Genomic DNA, 18,243 nt, shown 5'->3' with positions numbered 1-18,243 from the left:
CTCCATCTCATCTGCAGTTGTTTTAAAAAATAAGATGCATGTTTGCAAGACTTGAACCATCACCAGAATATTCTTTTTGAATTTTTTTGATAGCGACAGCATTGAGATTGGCCATCTATCCTGAGCACCTACTATTCTCAAGTATTCTCAAGGACTATTCTGAGCACCTGTTCCCTCACTTTCCCCTTCACCCTTGACAAGGCCATCTCCAATTCATAACCCACTTATTCCTTCATACCCAGCAGGCCATCATCATACCAGAGTAAGAATCAGGAAGTCCGGCAAGATGCTGAAGAAACTGCTACCAAAGACTAAGAGCAAGAAGAAGGAGGAGGCTGCGCCCTCTGCCATACCCACTTTGGATCGGCTCCATGAGGTCTTTCATCCCTTTTGTGCCTAATTCTTTGTTTGCCTTCGCTGTTCTTGATCTGTACTCCCGTCGTGCTTGTGTTCCCTCAATAGTAACGTATCAGCTGTAGGAGTACTATAACTTCTTGTGTTGGCGAGATAGGACTGGATTAGGGGCTTTGCAGTTCAGGGAGATTTAACAAGTTCTCTTAAAAAAGGTTTAGAAGTGGAAACTGATCAGCTGGAAAATATATAAAGAAAAATATGCTCGGAACACAATATTGTTGACGTGAATGTTAAAACCAATCTCATGAAACAACCTACCCATCTTCAGTTGAATGCTGTAGTGTGACCATGTGGGTGGGTTTCTGAATTCTGAATTCAATGGATTTCCAGAAGAAAGTGGAAGAAAACAATAGAAGTCCTCCCGTTCGAAAAAATAAAAAAATAGGAGTCCAGGGCCAACGCTGCAAACCAGTCCTTTGGGTAGCATGTGTGTAGAAGAATATAATTAGCTAAATTCAAGGTATGGTCAGCTGTATTGTCAATCCTAGTAAAATTTTATGCACTTATCAATTTTAAGGACATAATGAAGTATAGTATTTGATACTGACACTAGGGTTGTATCTGTTTTCTGATTTTTACCAAGCTGATGTTTGTGTGCCCCTCAATCTATATCATAGGCGACTGCCAACAAATCAGCAAATTATGTCTGCGGCACCAAGATGTTAACTTGCTACCTTAGATTTACCATTCACGTTGGTGTAATTTTTTACTGTTCGTGTGTTTAGACTCTAGAAATGCTGGAGAAGAAAGAGCGTTTCCTTCAGAAAAAGTGTTCTACAGAAATTGAAAAGGCCAAGGTTTATACAAAAGCAAAGAACAAGAATGGTAAGCGAGCGTTACATTCTTAGAAAATACATTTGCCTGTCTTACATTTTGTTACAATCTTATGAGAATTTGGTTTGCTTGCTTATTCATTAATATTTCAAAAGCAGTGCCACTGAAAGTCTTGTAAAGAACAAATTTTGTTCCCCCATTTTGTTTTGATCAAAAGGCAGCCTTCATGTCATGACTTGCACATAATCCACCAAAGAATGTGCAAAGCCAATAAACACTATAGGTTAGTGAGCTTGCATGTCTAGACCCCATTCCCGTACTATGAAGTTACTATAGTGGAAACGATTTTTCTTAAACTTGTGACGCTTTTCAGCTTTTGTAACTCAATAACTTATATGAGTAATACATTTTTGTTTGTTGCAGCTGCAGTTCAGTGTCTAAAGAGAAAGAAGCTGCACGAGACACAAATTGAGCAGCTAGCAAATTTCCAATTGCGAGTTCATGACCAGGTAACGGAAAATGAATGTACACAATTTCAAACTTGAATCTTAACCACACACCTCAGAGCTTCTAAAAGGTTGCAATACAATTGATAGACGATTGTTTTTGAAGATTATAATGCTTGAAAGCGCAAAGGCAACTACCGACACTGTTGATGCTTTGCGCTCTGGGTCATCTGCTGTCAAAGCTATTCAGCAGTCATTGTAAGATTCCATTTGCCCTCTTCTTTCCACTACAATGGCTTATTAAGCTTGTAATACACTACATCTGAAAAAAATGTTATTTTTACTATTTCTCTTATACAATGAGAATCTGTTGTCGAGTTAATATTTCTGTCCAAGCTAGTTCAGGGCCTTTTGTTGTCCCCCGTATTTCCTTGAATTTGTGCACCTTCTAAAGTTAACTAAATTCATGTATAGATGGCTTTCATGTAGACTATATAATAAAATACTAATAATAGGCACTTGGATGAACTGGCTGTGTTGATTCTTATGCAGGAATATCGATGACATTGAAAACGCCATTGATGAGGCCAACGATCAGACAGAAAATATGAGGCAGATACAGGAGGCACTTGCGATGCCAGTTGGTGCTTCTGCTGATTTTGACGAGGTGCTGTTTCTCTTACCTTTGCACTGGTTGAAAGGTGTATAAGCTCATAGAATCGAGACCACAGTGAATTTAAAGTGCTCTGTATGCCATGAAGAAAAAATTGCATGCAAGTCATTTCTTTTACTTTCTTAAAACAGGATGAGCTAGAAGCGGAACTAGAAGATCTGGAGGAGGAAGAGCTTGATGAAGAGTTGCCTGAACCACCAGCGAGGCTGTCTGTGCCTTCAGCAAAAGCGACAACCTCTTCTAAACAAGCCAATGATTTGAATGAACTGACCAAACTTCAGGCAGAGATGGCACTTTAGGTCTAAAATGCGGCTATATATGTTTCACTGAGCACTGGCATCCTGGTGCGAATTTGTTGTAAATTCAGGTTGTTGTAGAAGTATGACCTTCCTCCTTCCATGTAGTTTGTAGCATGGTGTTACCTTACACTGTTTTGAGGATGTAGCCAGGCGTTCAATCGATTACAACTTCATCTGTTATGCAACTTATGTTCCATCGCTCCACCATTGTTGAATAGTATATCATACGGCCATGTGGACATCTGAGCCTTCAACTACAACCACGTCAAACCAACAGGGTGAAAAGAAAGGTGCCAAGTGGCATCTCAGAAACAGATCGAGCCATCTCTGCAAATTGCATTTGCAGCATATTTTCGCTTTCAAGGTGCTCCATATGCGAAAGTTTGCCGCGTGTTGTAGAAGGATATGCGCAGCATATCCTACGTCACAATATCTCAAATGACCACCGGATTAGATTCTTGATCACTCAATTACAGAGACTCACATCACTCAAGTAAACATCAATTCATTCATTGGCCGGTATAATGATATCAGTTGATGTTTGTTGTTATATACAGAACTTGTTTATAGTTACCGACATGTTTAGTTTTGAACTTCTGATATATTTAATTACTATATTTAGATCTTTCTTGCAAAATATCAATAGCAATATGTTTTTCTTAGCATTTACTACTTCACTATAATCTGTATTATATAAAACACTAGTTGATTCTTTATCATCTTTTCTCTTTACTCTCCTCTCATTTAATAAAAATTCTTAAATTAAATAATTTATTTATTTTTATTATCCACTCTCGCCCTTAAATCTTAAGACCTCAGTTAGTTACTATAGATATAAGACCCACGCACATCCTAATCTCTATACCTTTATTCACGTTTAATATTACCGTCCGATATTTAGGTTAGTCCAATTATATTCTTGCTGGCGCAGTGCCACGTAGGGTCTTGGTCGTTGTACTCCACTGCCATCCGGGCCCACATGGCAGCGAGCCAAAACAGTGGAATTCGGAATCCCTCTCCCCTGGTAGACACCAGAGCATTCGTCCTCGCCTCGCCGCCACCACCCCCCCTTCTCTCCCTCCTCCCATGGCGGTAGGCCCTCGAGCCGCACACGCTAATCCCTAACCCTAGATCCCACCCCTCTGGCACAACACCACAGCACTCCTCCCCTCTGACTGTGTCCATCCATCTCCTCTGTCTCCATGGAGGTGGGGAGCAGCGGCTGCAGCGGCGCCCGGACGGTGGCGGCGTGCGTCATCGGTGGCATCGTTCTGGGCGCCTCGGTGCTCGCGCTCCACCTAGCAGGCCCCGTGTCCATTCCGAGCTTACCGCCGGTGGACGCGCTCCGGCGGCGGTTCCGCCGTCGCCCCGTGCGCGTGTACATGGACGGCTGCTTCGACATGATGCACTACGGCCACTGCAACGCGCTGCGCCAGGCGCGCGCCCTCGGAGACGAGCTCATCGTCGGTGTTATCAGCGACGAAGAGATCAAGGCCAACAAAGGACCGCCCGTTACGCCGCTGCACGACAGGTACTCCCGAACCCTCTAATCTCACATCACTGTGTCATGTTTTTTTATCTCTCATGTGGTGGCCAGTGTAATTCTACCATACGATTATGCGACTCAGGCTAGTGGTTGAACGCTTTAATGGTTTTCTCAAATTTGTCCATGAAGTAACATTTTGTTTCCGTAGTTATCTGCCCTTAAGTCCAAAATTGAGCAGTAGTTCAGCTCTACATGGATCGGGGGATGTTTCAAATTGCTGGGGAAACTGCTATTGGGTGTCGCTTTGCTAGCTCTTGGGCAATCTTTTGTTGCGCGGACCAAATAAATTTGTCGAGGTGCTGCTGCATCGAGCCGTTGCATCAAAGATTCTACTTTTGTCCAATTTGTGTGTCACGGAAATTTGTTCCCATAACTATGGGAAGGATTGACTGCTTTTCTGTTTTGGACCTGTGTTGTTTGCAATCTGAGCAGTAGCCAGCAATGTTAGCTCTATTCCATTCGGTAACGGCGACAAAAATATTGGCTGATAAGCTCCTCTCACATCGAAGGCTCTAACCATGAAGCTATTGGTCCATGTTTCACATGAATCCAAAGAAGTTATTACGAAGGAGCTGCATGCTGTGAAACTTGCATGTGTGGTACGAGCCAGTCTTTCCTTTAAGTTCTGACAAGTAATAGCCCTGCTTTTGATCACCTGAATTGTAATTGTAAGGCAAAGGTTTTGTCTGCCGCCCACATGTCAAGTGCCAGAAGAAACATTTTATTTTTCTCAGTTAATCATCACAATGTCAATTTTCTTGCTCTATCACAAATTGTCATGGTTAATGATTTTCTCTTGGCAATTAATGCCATCTCTGATGTTTTCTCTTTCACTTTCTCATCTTTCTTTCCTGTTCCCAAAAAGGATGACAAAATCAAGTTTTGCTGCCAGGAGTTATTGCTCAGAAAAAAAAAACACTTGCGTATCTGCTAGATTTACAAATTTTCTTGGAGGAATCTCTTCTGCAATCTGCACAAAATGGGAACAATCTAGATAGTTTTATGTGCTCTCGTGGCAGATAGTATTGATACATCCAGACATTCCAAGAATCTGACTTAGGGTAAGAGCACAAGTGTTTATGGTGACTCTTTGACCAAGTAAGTAGGTTACTGTGTTTGATACTTTTCTTATTTGCAAAATGGATATAAAATTATACTACTTAAGTAATCAATTTTATTTTCTCTCATTTTTTATATCGTGTTATGTCTTATATGTGACCCGGCTGTATGGAATTTTAGGCATTTCTTTGGTGTTGTGCTTCTTGTTCTTTGGATGCGTCAGGGAGTATCAGATATGTTGCTCCCTGATTCCTATATGCGTATGATAAGTTTCTGATGTTTCCCTTTTTGGCAATACAGAATGATAATGGTACGCGCTGTGAAGTGGGTAGATGATATCATTCCAGATGCACCTTATGCCATAACTGAGGATTTCATGAACAAGCTATTTAATGAGTATAGCATTGATTACATTATCCATGGTGACGATCCTTGTTTGCTACCGGATGGTACTGATGCATATGCCCTTGCCAAAAGGGCCGGCCGATATAAGCAGATTAAAAGAACTGAGGGAGTGTCAACAACAGACATTGTTGGTACTAATTCTGCTTTAGTATTTTTCTTCTGTTTTTTGATGTTAAAGTTTGCCTTGCTAATAATGATAGAAGTCTGAAACAGGGAATATTAAGGTTCTAGTTCTCTGTTTCAAGTTATATCTGTTGAAGTGTTGATTGAATCTCACAGTAATCCTCCAGTATTGTAATTGATCCTGGATCTACAAAGACTTTTTTTTGTCAACAAGTCTAGTGTTAAACTTTTATGGTCATGAAAAGGTTCTATGCTCATATTGATCTTGTATTCTTGATGACAGGAAGAATGCTTCTTTGTGTTAGAGAGAGATCATCTTCTGATGCCCACAACCACTCTTCGCTACAAAGGCAGTTCAGTGGTGGACATGGCCAGAAAATTGATGATGGTGGATCTGGAATTGGGACTAGAGTGTCACATTTTCTTCCTACATCCAGGCGAATAGTTCAATTCTCAAATAGCAGGGTATAACTTCTACAGTTTCACGCCCATTAATATATCATCTACTTCTAGTTTCTGAATATTCCACTGTCAAATTCTTGGTTTTTTTTGGGGGGGGGGGGGGGTAAAATATAATTTTCTTCACTTTGATGCAATCAAGCTGATGCACTAGGATGAAATAGGGCTTGTATTTACATTTGAAGATATAAACAAGCATCACAGCGATGTTTCCTGTGAGATGGAACAGAGCGTGATCGTACCCTGTCATCACTTTACTGTTATTTTTGCCATTTGGAGTTCATCGTTGGTTGTGTTCGATCAGTTAATCACCTGCTATTTGAGAATTCATCATTTCATGATTGTCATAAACAATACTTCCTCTGTTAAAAAAATATAAGATGTTTGAGAATTTGAATGGTCAAACTTTCTTAACATCGATGCTAATGTATACAAAACTATTTGGATTAGTTACATGAAAATAACGCGTTAGATTTGTTATGCGAATAACTTACAAAATATAGTCTTTCTGTCTTTTTACTAGCATTCTAGTGTTATTATGAAAACTGATGGTCAAAGTTGCTTATTGGAGACCTTGTTTTGTCCAAAAAGTCATATATTCTTGAACAAAACAGGCAAAATCTGACATATCATTGAATTGTCAGAAAAATCTATATGATTGTGAGATCAACTGTTCATTTGTTGATTATATGAACATAAAGTTTTGTTGACTACAGTATAGTTTCATTTCTTGGAAACTTGTAATGGCTTCTTTAATTAACTAGATAGAACTACTGGTTCATAATTCTAAACTTAAACTTGCAATATGGCCGCTTGTTTGTTCTGCTAACTGTAGGCTTTTCCAATGCAGGGTCCAGGCCCAGATTCTCGGGTAGTTTACATAGATGGTGCATTTGATCTGTTCCATGCTGGACATGTTGAGGTAAATGAGAATCCCCTCCCACATGCCCACCAACCCCAAAGGGAAAAAGGTTTGCGGAAAAACACCGCAACATCTGTCTCAGCTAAGTCAGCTTAGAGATACATTTGCCTGTGTTTCTTGTGTCGGCTCTACTTTTGTTTCGTTTTTTTTGTCTGTTTTGCAACAGAGCAAACTGAAATTAACCCTCCAAAATACAGTGGTTCAGACATTCTTGTATTTATAGTTTCTTCCACGTAGATATTGCGACTTGCTCGAGGGCTTGGAGATTTTTTGCTTGTGGGCATTCACACAGATCAGACCATAAGGTAGTACGATGGTTGCTTCTTTGTTCTCCTCTTTTGATTATTTACAAGTTACAATGCTCAACTTTATTCAGTAGTGCATTTCTTTCAAAGCATCACATCTCCAATCAATTCCTTTAACATAACATTGAGCCTATTTTTCTATTGGTGTTTACTATATTTGCCAGTTCAACGCGAGGACGGCATCGCCCGATCATGAATCTCCATGAGCGAAGTTTGAGTGTTTTGGCTTGCCGTTATGTTGATGAGGTGATCATTGGTGCTCCATGGGATATTTCAAAAGACACGGTGAGTTATCTTTTCTGTTATTAACCATGAGATTACTTAATTTTTGTATAAGATGCATGATGCATCTGTTTGTAGTTGCTCCTTCACCGTGGCACAATTAAGACAATATGCAATGCATTCATTGTAAGATCTATAACATAGCATTTATGCTAGGCCATTAAAAAGTCCAATTCACATTGTATTGATGTAGATAAAAATAAGACTAATGTGCTCTTATCCATGGATCGATACAGATGGATTAAGTCTTAATCTCATATCATGGTTAAATTCACAAAAAAGTTCCATGCATGTTTGCATTCAAATTGTAGTTTTGGTGTAAGCTAGGTTTGAGCTTAGCTTAACTGGGACTTAGACATGCTGTAAAAGTTGGTTGAGATCTGAATCAGATTTCAAATAGGTGTGGGCCCATTAGCACTCCATGTTCCATTATGGATGTGCTATTTACATTGGACATAAAGTGCTAGACTCAGTTTCGATGGAGGCATGAATGTAGTTCTTACAATTTACATAATATAAATATTAACATACAGCCTAATCATAAAGAACAGGGCCCATACTCCTAACCTGAAAAATGTTTTTAAAAAACCTTGAAATGGCAAAAGTCAGGAAACATCAAGATAGCACCTGCACAAAACTATACTACCTGTGCAGAGTACAGAACTGATTATGTGCAAGTATGTGTTACTTCAGTACAAAAGAAGAGCCAGCAATGATCGACAAAGAGCAGCCCTCCATGGTCTCATAACTTCAAGCTTTTCCACTATCTTTTTCCTTAAATCTTCAACTGAGCAGCTTGGTCATCAAGATTTACTTTGCAGCTTGGTTGCAAAGTAAATCTTGATTTATGTTTGTCACATTGCCCATGCTAAGCTGAATAGAAGGACCATTAGTTGCTAGGTCTCTGCGAAGCTATCAATGGCTAAGTTTCTGTACCAACCAAAGGCTTGCCTTGTAGCACTAGTACACTGAAAAAATGTGGGCATTGTGCCCTAGAACAGATGTGATCAGCGTCCTCAGTTTGTCCACACTCCACACTGTTTGCATTGAATCACCAAGTAGAAGGCACATGTCCGTCACATATTTTCGAAGGTTAACAATTGAGCCCTTCCTCAGGAACAAAATCTTTGGCTTTGCTGCTATATCGTACTGTCTAACCTTATTACTTGATTCCCAGGCCATGTAAATGAGCGCCTGCTGCAATCTTAGTTACGAGTATCAGGTTGTGTGTGACCGCCTGCGGCAATTTTAGTTATGACTTCCTTTTTTCTTGTGCAGATTACCACGTTCAATATTTCATTAGTTGTTCATGGAACAATTGCTGAGAACATGGACTTTATGCAGGTAATTAAGTTGTATTTTTATTTGAATATGCAAATGCACAACACTGATAATTAATTATTGTTGCTTGTGCATTATCAGGATGATTCAAATCCATATGCTGTTCCAATGGCTATGGGCATTTACCATAGGCTGGAAAGCCCTTTGGATATCACTACAAGTACTATTATCAGGAGGATAGTTGCTAACCATGAAGCTTACCAGGTAACTACTATGATGTTATATCAGGTGGCCATGGGTCTCATTTATGCAGTGTACGCCATGTACGACAGTACATATTTTCAGTTTCATACATGTGATTTGCTTTTCTCCCCTACATATCAACAATGTGCATACGGGAGCTATTGTTTACTGATATTGGCTTGGGTAAATCCCCTTGCATGTGTACATTAAATAAACTATGCTGAGCTATGTATTCTTTGACGTGGGGGTTGGTGTGCTTTTCATTTATTCTGGTCCATCGATCTTGGTGTGGTTTGTATTCAGTTTTGCTCTGTCCTTTTGCCTCGTGCAGAAGCGGAATGAGAAGAAAGAAGCCAGTGAGAAGAAGTACTACGAGAGTAAAAGCTTTATCAATGGAGAGTAACTTATGAGCATATCTTGCATGAAGATTGTTGCCTAGATCTTTTCAGATGCAAACCTTCCTTGGGCGATCCACAGTTTTACTTTCTTCTCAGCATCTTTGATGTGTTGCTGATATAGCTTAGGAAGCGTCGGATGCAACCTTGATGAGTGATTAGCAGAGGTGCTGACTTGGGCGAGGTTAGAAGCACTCCGATCATTCCCTCAATGTTTGTAGCCTATTTTTAACCCTATCTATGCGGCTTTGTGATTATCGTTACCGGCTGAGGTCCATTTGAAATCTATAGTTTTTTCATAATTATGTGGTACAGTATTAAACCATGAATGTTAGCCTGATTAACTATTTGCTGCTGATGTCCCCTTCCTGAGTTCCCATCTGCACTGTATGCGGCATATTGTGGTAGTCCCTTTCTCACAAAATGTGGTTGAGTTCGTTGCGTTCTTGAACTGGACAACTGGTACGTGTTTGATGGTACACCTGGATAGCTGGATGAACGTGAGGTTGGTGACACGTTGGGATCTGATGATACGATATGGATCTGTGAGTAAAAGGTTGCTGCCAATTGGTGGCACTCTGCTGGACCTGGACTCCTGCTTGCTACACGTTGTCGCCATGGAAAGGGATGTGCTACCTGTGATCTCCACCCAAAATAATAGTGCACTCAGCAGCCACAGGAACGCATCTTGGTCTCTTGCGAGCAACTTTTACTGTTTCTGGCCATTGATTTTCCTCCCGGCGTTGGACTGGCTTTAGTTTGATTGTGACACATGTCTCCTAGTTTCTGGGTGTTCATCTCACATGTATGCACGACAATGGACTGCAGCTGTGGTAGTGAAATTTGGTGACGACTTTGTGAGCACGCGTGAGCTGATAGACTGGAGTGTTTAATCTGTTTGGGAAATCATTTCACTTCTTTCACGGGTGCAATAGAATGTGCAAGGAAGAAAGAAACTGTTCGTTTGTTCAAAAGAGAAGAAGAAGAAAACTGTTCTCCAGTCATCAGCAGTTTTGCAACATCCTTTTCTGTGTCTTTCCATGACTATACACGTATCCCCAAAGGCTTTATTTTTTCTCCACAGCAGGGCGTGTATTGAATTTCTTTCGTCTAAAGAAAACCCAATTCGGAAAGTCTTTGGGCAAATTCTCAGTTACCAGTCTCAACATTTTCATGCTCGACAGACTACATTGCAGATTCCAGTTGTTCTTCAATGACCAAGTTCTTGTCATCTTTGACAGTTGGGAGAGTGAGCGGTTAAGACTGCTTCCGAACAGAACGTGTCTATTGCCGCCATTTTTGTGCCATGTCTTTCTTTCATCCAAATGCTGAAATGCATCCTGGATTAATTGGACGTAGAAGGCCACAAAGCTTCTTAACGATGGCGAGAGTAAGCAGGGAGAGAAACACAAGGTGTCGTTCTCATGATGTATGGATGGACGGTGGCGACAAGGTGTCGGACAGGATGAAGATCCAGCTGCCTGCTCTGCTCAGCTCTGCTGCATCTTCCAACGACCACCTCTGACGGGCGAGCGATTCTCTCACATGCATGGTGGTCACTGGGATTATCCATCCATGCATGTCTGCCAGCTCCCTCATATTTCTCATAAATTTCTTTCCTGGGGCCTGAAATGAAATCCTCGATTATGTGCTCATGCTTTGTGCGTTTCCTTGCAACTTTTTTATTTAATTTCCCCTTTTTTCTCAGATTGGAACCCATGCCTGCATACATGCATGGATCATGCACAAGTATATGATATTGGTGGGGTAAGCGGTCGATTTATTTTCTGGCTTTGCCGAATGCCAATGTCCATGAAGTTGGTCAGAGAATGTAATCGTATTCAAGTGGACGTTTCATAGATTCTCCATGCAAGACAGGAGGAGGGCGAGGGCGTCCGAGAGGAAGAAAGGCAGGAGGAGAAAGAAGACATGGAGGGAAGTAAATTTTATAGGTTGTCCTATAAAATATTATCTCTTCTGTGATAATATATGTTCCTTCAGATAGATGCTATAAATAGAGTCTCACAAGAATATTTCTGAACCGATCCTATAGAATTTGCTTCTGAAACCAAAGGAGGAAAACAAAAGACGGTGGGCAGTTAGATCCTAATCCAATGGCCAGGATAATCCAGTGACGGGGCCTGGAAAAGCTCCAACTCTGTAGGGACCGACCCATCAAGAAACTACACATCTAAGGTTTCATGTCTCAAAACTAAAAGTTGTGTGCAAAATTTAATCACAGCAGGATAGGAACGATAACGCTAGGAGAGATCAACTCAAAAATGAACACTTGGAGAGATGGGTAGCATATATATCAGTTGTTTGTGGCTGCTACTACATCTTCATTATAGAAAGAGTGTCGTTTCATTTTAGTGATTTCGATAAACGAGGCTTGAGTGAATCAAAGCGAAGGCTCCCTCCATGGATGCTTTGCTTGTGCTTGTGCTTGCTTATGTGTAGGACTGAACTTGAAGAAGAAAAATACTCCTGCAGGTCAGCTTTTGACCTGTAGATCAGCGTGCACCTGTAAACTAAGCACTAAATGTCGAAATCTAAAATCCTCCAGTTAAGAGCTTCTAGTTTGCCGTGAACTAACAAACTACTCCGACTTAACAATGATATCATCAGCCTGCTAAACTATAGTAGTTAACCTATCCCAAGAAGCCTCAAAGCAAGCTTGTAAGCATGCATGTGCATGCACGTACGCTATTGCAGCGTAAATAAATAATAATCCTGCCTTAATCGCGCGTTGCACGTATCATTCAAAGTTGACACTAGGCATGCATCCACCTAGGGATGATTAATAATTGGCCGGTTATATTCTTAAGCCATCTGCTCTTTTACTTCTCTTCAGGTGATGGGTGTGAGCCGTTGGAACCATTGGATGGTCAGCTCTTCCTCTGGCCGAATTGGGCAGCTCTCATCCTCTCTCCTCCTTGTATCTACGCAGAGTCATTCTCTCCCATCCCGCCCTTCCTCCGCCTGTCTCCAGCAGCAAGGACGTCGCCAGACTCGCCTCCTCTGTCCTCTCGGTGCTATCCGATCTAATTTGTTTGCACCCATTGCCGATCCTCCCTAACCGGATGTCATCCGCTACTCATAGCCGACGATATTTACATCCCACCCTCATGTCCGTCACCATTGCCGACGACATTTCCACCCTACCCTCGTGTCTGTCACCATTGCTGATAACATTTTCATCCCGCCCTCATATCCGTCACCATTGCCGACGACATTTTCACCCTACCCTCGTGTCTACCACCACCTCTAAGCCTGATGATGATAAATCCCCTCTCCTAACCTTGCCATCATCGCGTTCACATGCATCGATTGAAAGAAACCCCGATCTGAGGTGTATGAACCCTAGGAGGTGTGTTTAATAATATATCTACTTAAATTGCTCGTATGATTTTTTTTAGGAAATCTACGGAGGGGGCTCCCCACCTGAACTTAAATTGCTCGTATGTTAATTGGACCTGACCAGCTAGGTAATTTGCACATGACGCGTAGGCTAATGATCGATCATGGTGCTCTCCGTACCCTGCAATCACGTTGTACCCAACTGTCACTGCGGTCTGGTGCAGGTATTTCTTTACCTGCCATGGCCTTTTTATCACGCTCGCCCCCTAACCAAACTCACTTCATCTCGAAATCCATTTTAGAGTTAGCACAAGTATTAAAATAAAAATAAAATAATCATTTTACCTTTTTTATACCTTTAATTGTATTGGAAATGAAAAATATATTGAGAAGTAAGTTACTTAATAGAAGGGTAAGATGGAAAAATTTAGGCTAATATTGTCTTGAAATTATAGAACGTCGTATATTTTGAATATAGTAGAAGAGACTAAAATCTTATTTATTTTAAGACGAAGAGATAATGATAGTAGTGATAGTAATATCATTGCAGCAGTGTTGTGTGTTAAGCCGGCAGTTATATGCCATCAACGTGGATCTAAAGCATCGTTATTAACAGACGCTTACACCTACGTTGAGTGATTGAGTCCTTGACTAAAGGTTAAGCAGACGCTAGAACAAAACGGGGCAATAGCTTTTTTTTCATCCTACCGGATGGTGCTCTCCCAAATGCCACCCTACTAAATTTTCTACCATTTGTTACCCAAATACCGTTGAAACCCGGTTTCGCCGTGCATATGAACTTTTCTATTGTGAACAGTAACTATGAGATAAAGCAACTCATTTTAACTAGATCCACCTAAAAATCTTGTATATAATTCAAACTAAAATTCTCCAAAATGTGCTATTTTTGCAACTTTTAGCAATTTTTAAGTCCTCACAGAAATTCCAAAAAATCTGAAAAATTCACTAATATTCCTCTAATATGATTATAAAATTATCTCACACCCTAGATTATGAGATGAAAAGTGACTTACTTTGTAATGTCTATTTATTATTATACTTAGAATTTTTGTACACTTATAATTTTTGATCCAACTAATTAAAATTGGTTGCTAGTGAGTTCTAATTTACTCATAAAAATATTTAGAATTTTTTAACTACTACTATACTTCCGGATAAAATTAATAGTTAAATGAAAAACTAATAACACGCGAGCACGTCCGAGCCGGAACTGGATCGCTTTTTCGCGTGGATCACTCCGTCCAGCATCTGAGCGAATATTAAGGCAGTGTTTGGTTCATGGTAGGATCGCCGGTCCGAGTTTTTTTGACGTTGGCTCGTGTTTGGTGAAACATTCATCCGGATATTGGTTTAGATCGTGGATGAGCTGATCGGCAAAAAAGACCCGGACGAAGCCATCCCGCACCTTCTGCTCCGTGCTGCCCTGTCCGACTCAACCATAGTCGTATGGGTTAGTATTAAAAAATAAAAAATTAAATCGTCATATTAAAAAATTCTATCTCATCCAATCACTTCCTCCAACAAAGCCACCTAACTGTATTTTGCCGGGCCTGCCGTGCATGCAGTAGCAGCAGCTTTGGTCGACGTGATAAGGTGAGATGATGGTGTATAGCTTTTGCTAATTCCAAGGTAGAAGATCTTCCTCTGCCGCTAGTGTATCTCTCTCCCTCCTTTTCTCCATGCATCGGCAGGCACCCACATGCAGTGATGCTGATGCAGCTCTGGACTGGAGGACTCGCCTAGGGATGAAAACGAACGGGAACGGTAGGGAAAACCCTCTAACCGTTTTCATTTTCATATTTTCTCTCGAAAACGGAATCGAAAACGGGAAAGCCGGAAACGGGTACGAACTCGGGAATGTCGGGATATCAAAAACGAACCAATCAGAACATAAATATACGGGTATCAGTCAGGAACCGATAATTTAAAATGAGAACACTGATCCGTAGAATAATGATTTCAAGCATCGGCGCGACACATAATTAATTCACACCAACAAAAGTAATTTATATCATACACAGATAAACCACATAATGACATAAGTATCAACTAAAAAACAACTATCATGTTGTAACTCGAGTACTCGGCATAATATACAATCATACAAAGACTAGAATTGTAGGTGGTGCAAGAGCTTGAACAACATCGGTAGGTCAGCAGCCGACTGAGACTGGACCACTGGGATTTGGTTGAACTTTGGGATGGAGGTTATGTTTGGACTGGCCGATCGGGCTTGGTATGTGGGCTATATTGTGATTTGTGAAGTTTGATCTCAATTAGAAAAACGGGAAATTCTAGATTAAAAACGGGAAATCCGAAAACGGTCGGAAAAACCCCATAACCGTTTTCATTTTCACATTTTCTTTCGAAAACGGAATCGAAAACGGACAAGAAAATATAGAAAACGGATCGGAACGGAACGGGATTTATCCCGTCCGTTTTCATCCCTAGACTCGCCCCATCATGGCCACGGGCCTCATGCCTCCCCAAAAGCATCACAGATTCGCAGGCACACGGTTGAAGGCCACTTGGCCACTCGGCTACTTGGCGAGGAGAGGACTCAGGCTCAGTGCTCAAGTCACCAGTCCCCCAGCGGCTCCTGCTCCTGCTCCTGCTCCTGCTGATGCTGCTGCTGCTACGCTCGGCATGCAATTGCAGGCTGGGGCAGCTACGCCGGAACCACCCGTGCACGGTTGCACATGCAGATGGGCAAATCGCCAACGCCCAACACCTTATCGTTTTCTGTCTGTGTGGTCCTTCGATTTCTTCAATGAAGATCAAAGGCCTCTTCCTCTCTTTTCCATTCTCGTTTATTCCACCGTGGCAGCTGGTTGATTATTTTTCCTTGTATAAAACTAGGTAAGCAGTAGTTATCTTCTGGTGTTTTCATTTTTTTAACGTGTTGTGAACCTGTTTATTGGCCTTCAACAAAAGGTGAGGTTTTCTCCTTTAAAAATAACACTGAGTCTGAGTCCTCTCCTCACCAAGTAGCCGAGTGGCCAAGTGGCCTTCAAGCGTGTACCATAAACACCACAAGTTGAGTAAGATAGGGAGCATCTCACGTTGGCCATTGGAGATCACAACATGGAGATCTTCGTCAGACATCCATGGAGGTTTAGCAAAAGAATTTGTGGTGTTTGATTTTTCCGACGTTTAATTAGTTCGGTTTAATGACATGTTAGCCTCTTCATGTTGTGCAACGGTGATGTGTTCTTTGTAATAAAGGTCTTTTGTACCTTAATATGCAAAGGTTCGAATGTTGTTTTATGTGGTTGCGTGCATCTACTAGGTGTAGAGACTGGAACTTATTTTAATTAATGGAATAAAGCTTCTTTTATCTAAAATAAAAGGTAAGCACTACTCCAGTACATTGTTTTTGTTTATGGTAGGCAGCCTCAATTAATTGTTCCTCTCAGTATAGTGTAAACTCGTTCAGATTACATACACAAATCAGTGGCTCAAGTGCCAACAATTGCTAGACTAGACCTTCCTTACACATGCTTCCGATGTCACTTTGAGAATAAATTCCTTTCCATTTCTATTGGGGACAAGAAGTTAAGTGGTTGCATGTAACTTCGCATCATGGCCCAACAGCTCTGTATCATGAAAAAGGGAGGCATGGAAAAGAAATATCCTCCAGAGAGTCATCAAACCTATTTTCTCTTGTACCAAGAATTGAAAACATCATGCTGTCCTTGACAACGAAGGTAGCTGTGGTGTTTGTCCTTAAAAAGCTTTTATCTGAAGAAAATGTGACAGAAAAGACAATGCAACTAATTTTTCAAGTAATAATAGGGATTTAAGGACAGCAGATAATGCTTCAGAGTGAGCTCCCTGTGAGCTCATTTGTATCGGACCCAAATCATCTGTTTTATTTGGTCCATAAACACTGACATGTGGCTAGTGAAAGTAATCGTCCAACAATAGGAATCTTTGGGGAGGTGGTCGATCCCTCTCCGCATGGATCCTAGTACCTTGAACTACTACTGAAGCACTGAAAAAATTTCAAAGAAAATCCAGTAAGTCAACTGTTACAGGCAATATTCTACATTTATAGAGCCGTTTTTAACAGGAGGATCAAACGAATCATTTTTATTCTGAATGTACTTGGTTAACACTCAATAAGATCTGTTAGAGATATATATTGATTGTGTGTAATACTCTCATGTTATAAGGGGTCGTTCTTTACATATTGCTCACATGTATATGTATATATTCTGAATATGACTTTCATAAAATATAAGTTGCTATTCATAACAAAATCATCCATCATTCTCTTTGTCCTGTGCTCTGTCGATTATTGATATGTTTTAGAGGAAAAATAATCAGCAATCATTATACCGCAGAGGTGACAAATAAGGATAATATTGCAAGGCAAAATGGTATTGTATGATGAAGTGGTGCTTAATTTCAAGTATCCCCGACATGCTAGATGCTTAAAGGCTATCTTTGGCATTCAATGATTTTTAAAAGCATTTATCTTTTTTTTTCTAGATTTGGTTGTAATTAATAGTTACAAGCAACTTTTAGGAGTCATAATGCCAAAATCATACATGAATTAGCAAATATTATCGTAATACACTAGATTCTGTACACAACAGACAACACAGCAAAAAAAAAACCCTTATTTGTTGGCTGCCTAATCTGGTGAAGAACACCTAGCCTACATACCTAACTTTAACTTACAAAAGAAAATACATCCAAGAAGTTATGTGCATTTTGTTAACATTTCATCAGATATACCATTTTTATTTGTGTTTTCAAACCATTCCATTCCCACACTGATGCTTAGGCTTTTCTTTTTCTTACCACATGCAAACCAATATTTCGAACACGATATTTGAACTTCACTACGAATCAACTAACTTGAGTTTCCTTAAAAAAAGGTTAAGCGTCATTGGTTATTGCTTCACCTTTATCATTAACTTCCTCTTTGCGCTCTCCTTCATTACCAACTAACCATCAACATCTTTATCATATACTCCGTGTGCCTTCATTGTTCCCCATTCTTTTTATCCACGAATCTCTTATATTATAGATTGTTCATTAGCGTACTAACATTGGTAACAAAGTATAAATACATTAATCCTAGTAAAAAGAAAACGTAGAAAAAATTAATTTTCTTTTTTAAACCCATTAGTATCTAGTAAAGGTTATATTAAAAGAGATTATCTAATTCTAGTTGTCAGAGATTTTTTCCAAATCTCAGTTGACAGTTTGTCTATGCATCTTCTTG

General features: G+C 40.3%; 2 protein-coding genes across 2 annotated transcripts; both read left to right on the top strand.

The window, feature by feature from the left end:
- Positions 1-140: 140 nt before the first annotated feature.
- On the top strand, positions 141-2,791 carry LOC133900807 (vacuolar protein sorting-associated protein 32 homolog 2-like). Its single transcript, XM_062342058.1, has 6 exons — positions 141-376; positions 1,140-1,239; positions 1,612-1,697; positions 1,801-1,892; positions 2,187-2,301; positions 2,439-2,791. The coding sequence occupies exons 1-6, from the start codon at positions 287-289 to the stop codon at positions 2,604-2,606; spliced, it is 651 nt and encodes a 216-aa protein (XP_062198042.1). The 5' UTR covers positions 141-286; the 3' UTR covers positions 2,607-2,791.
- Positions 2,792-3,585: 794 nt separating this feature from the next.
- LOC133900724 (ethanolamine-phosphate cytidylyltransferase-like) lies at positions 3,586-9,990 on the top strand. Its single transcript, XM_062341948.1, has 9 exons — positions 3,586-4,137; positions 5,512-5,747; positions 6,023-6,204; positions 7,049-7,120; positions 7,358-7,425; positions 7,590-7,710; positions 8,986-9,051; positions 9,130-9,252; positions 9,563-9,990. The coding sequence occupies exons 1-9, from the start codon at positions 3,809-3,811 to the stop codon at positions 9,632-9,634; spliced, it is 1,269 nt and encodes a 422-aa protein (XP_062197932.1). The 5' UTR covers positions 3,586-3,808; the 3' UTR covers positions 9,635-9,990.
- Positions 9,991-18,243: the final 8,253 nt, after the last annotated feature.

The sequence above is a fragment of the Phragmites australis genome, chromosome 19 (genome assembly GCF_958298935.1).
Source record: "Phragmites australis chromosome 19, lpPhrAust1.1, whole genome shotgun sequence".
NCBI classification, from domain to species: Eukaryota; Viridiplantae; Streptophyta; class Magnoliopsida; order Poales; family Poaceae; genus Phragmites; species Phragmites australis.
The sequence above is the reverse complement of the archived record's forward strand: the minus strand, read 5'-3'. Positions and strand labels throughout refer to the sequence as shown.

Excerpts from the sequence above, each read along its gene's own strand:
- LOC133900807 (XM_062342058.1), top strand. The coding sequence starts at position 287 with ATGCTGAAGAAACTGCTACCAAAGACTAAGAGCAAGAAGAAGGAGGAG. Across the intron at positions 377-1,139 it reads CTTTGGATCGGCTCCATGAG|ACTCTAGAAATGCTGGAGAA; the intron begins GTCTTTCATCCC and ends TCGTGTGTTTAG. Across the intron at positions 1,698-1,800 it reads AATTGCGAGTTCATGACCAG|ATTATAATGCTTGAAAGCGC; the intron begins GTAACGGAAAAT and ends TTGTTTTTGAAG.
- LOC133900724 (XM_062341948.1), top strand. The coding sequence starts at position 3,809 with ATGGAGGTGGGGAGCAGCGGCTGCAGCGGCGCCCGGACGGTGGCGGCG. Across the intron at positions 5,748-6,022 it reads GTCAACAACAGACATTGTTG|GAAGAATGCTTCTTTGTGTT; the intron begins GTACTAATTCTG and ends TCTTGATGACAG. Across the intron at positions 6,205-7,048 it reads TTCAATTCTCAAATAGCAGG|GGTCCAGGCCCAGATTCTCG; the intron begins GTATAACTTCTA and ends TTTCCAATGCAG.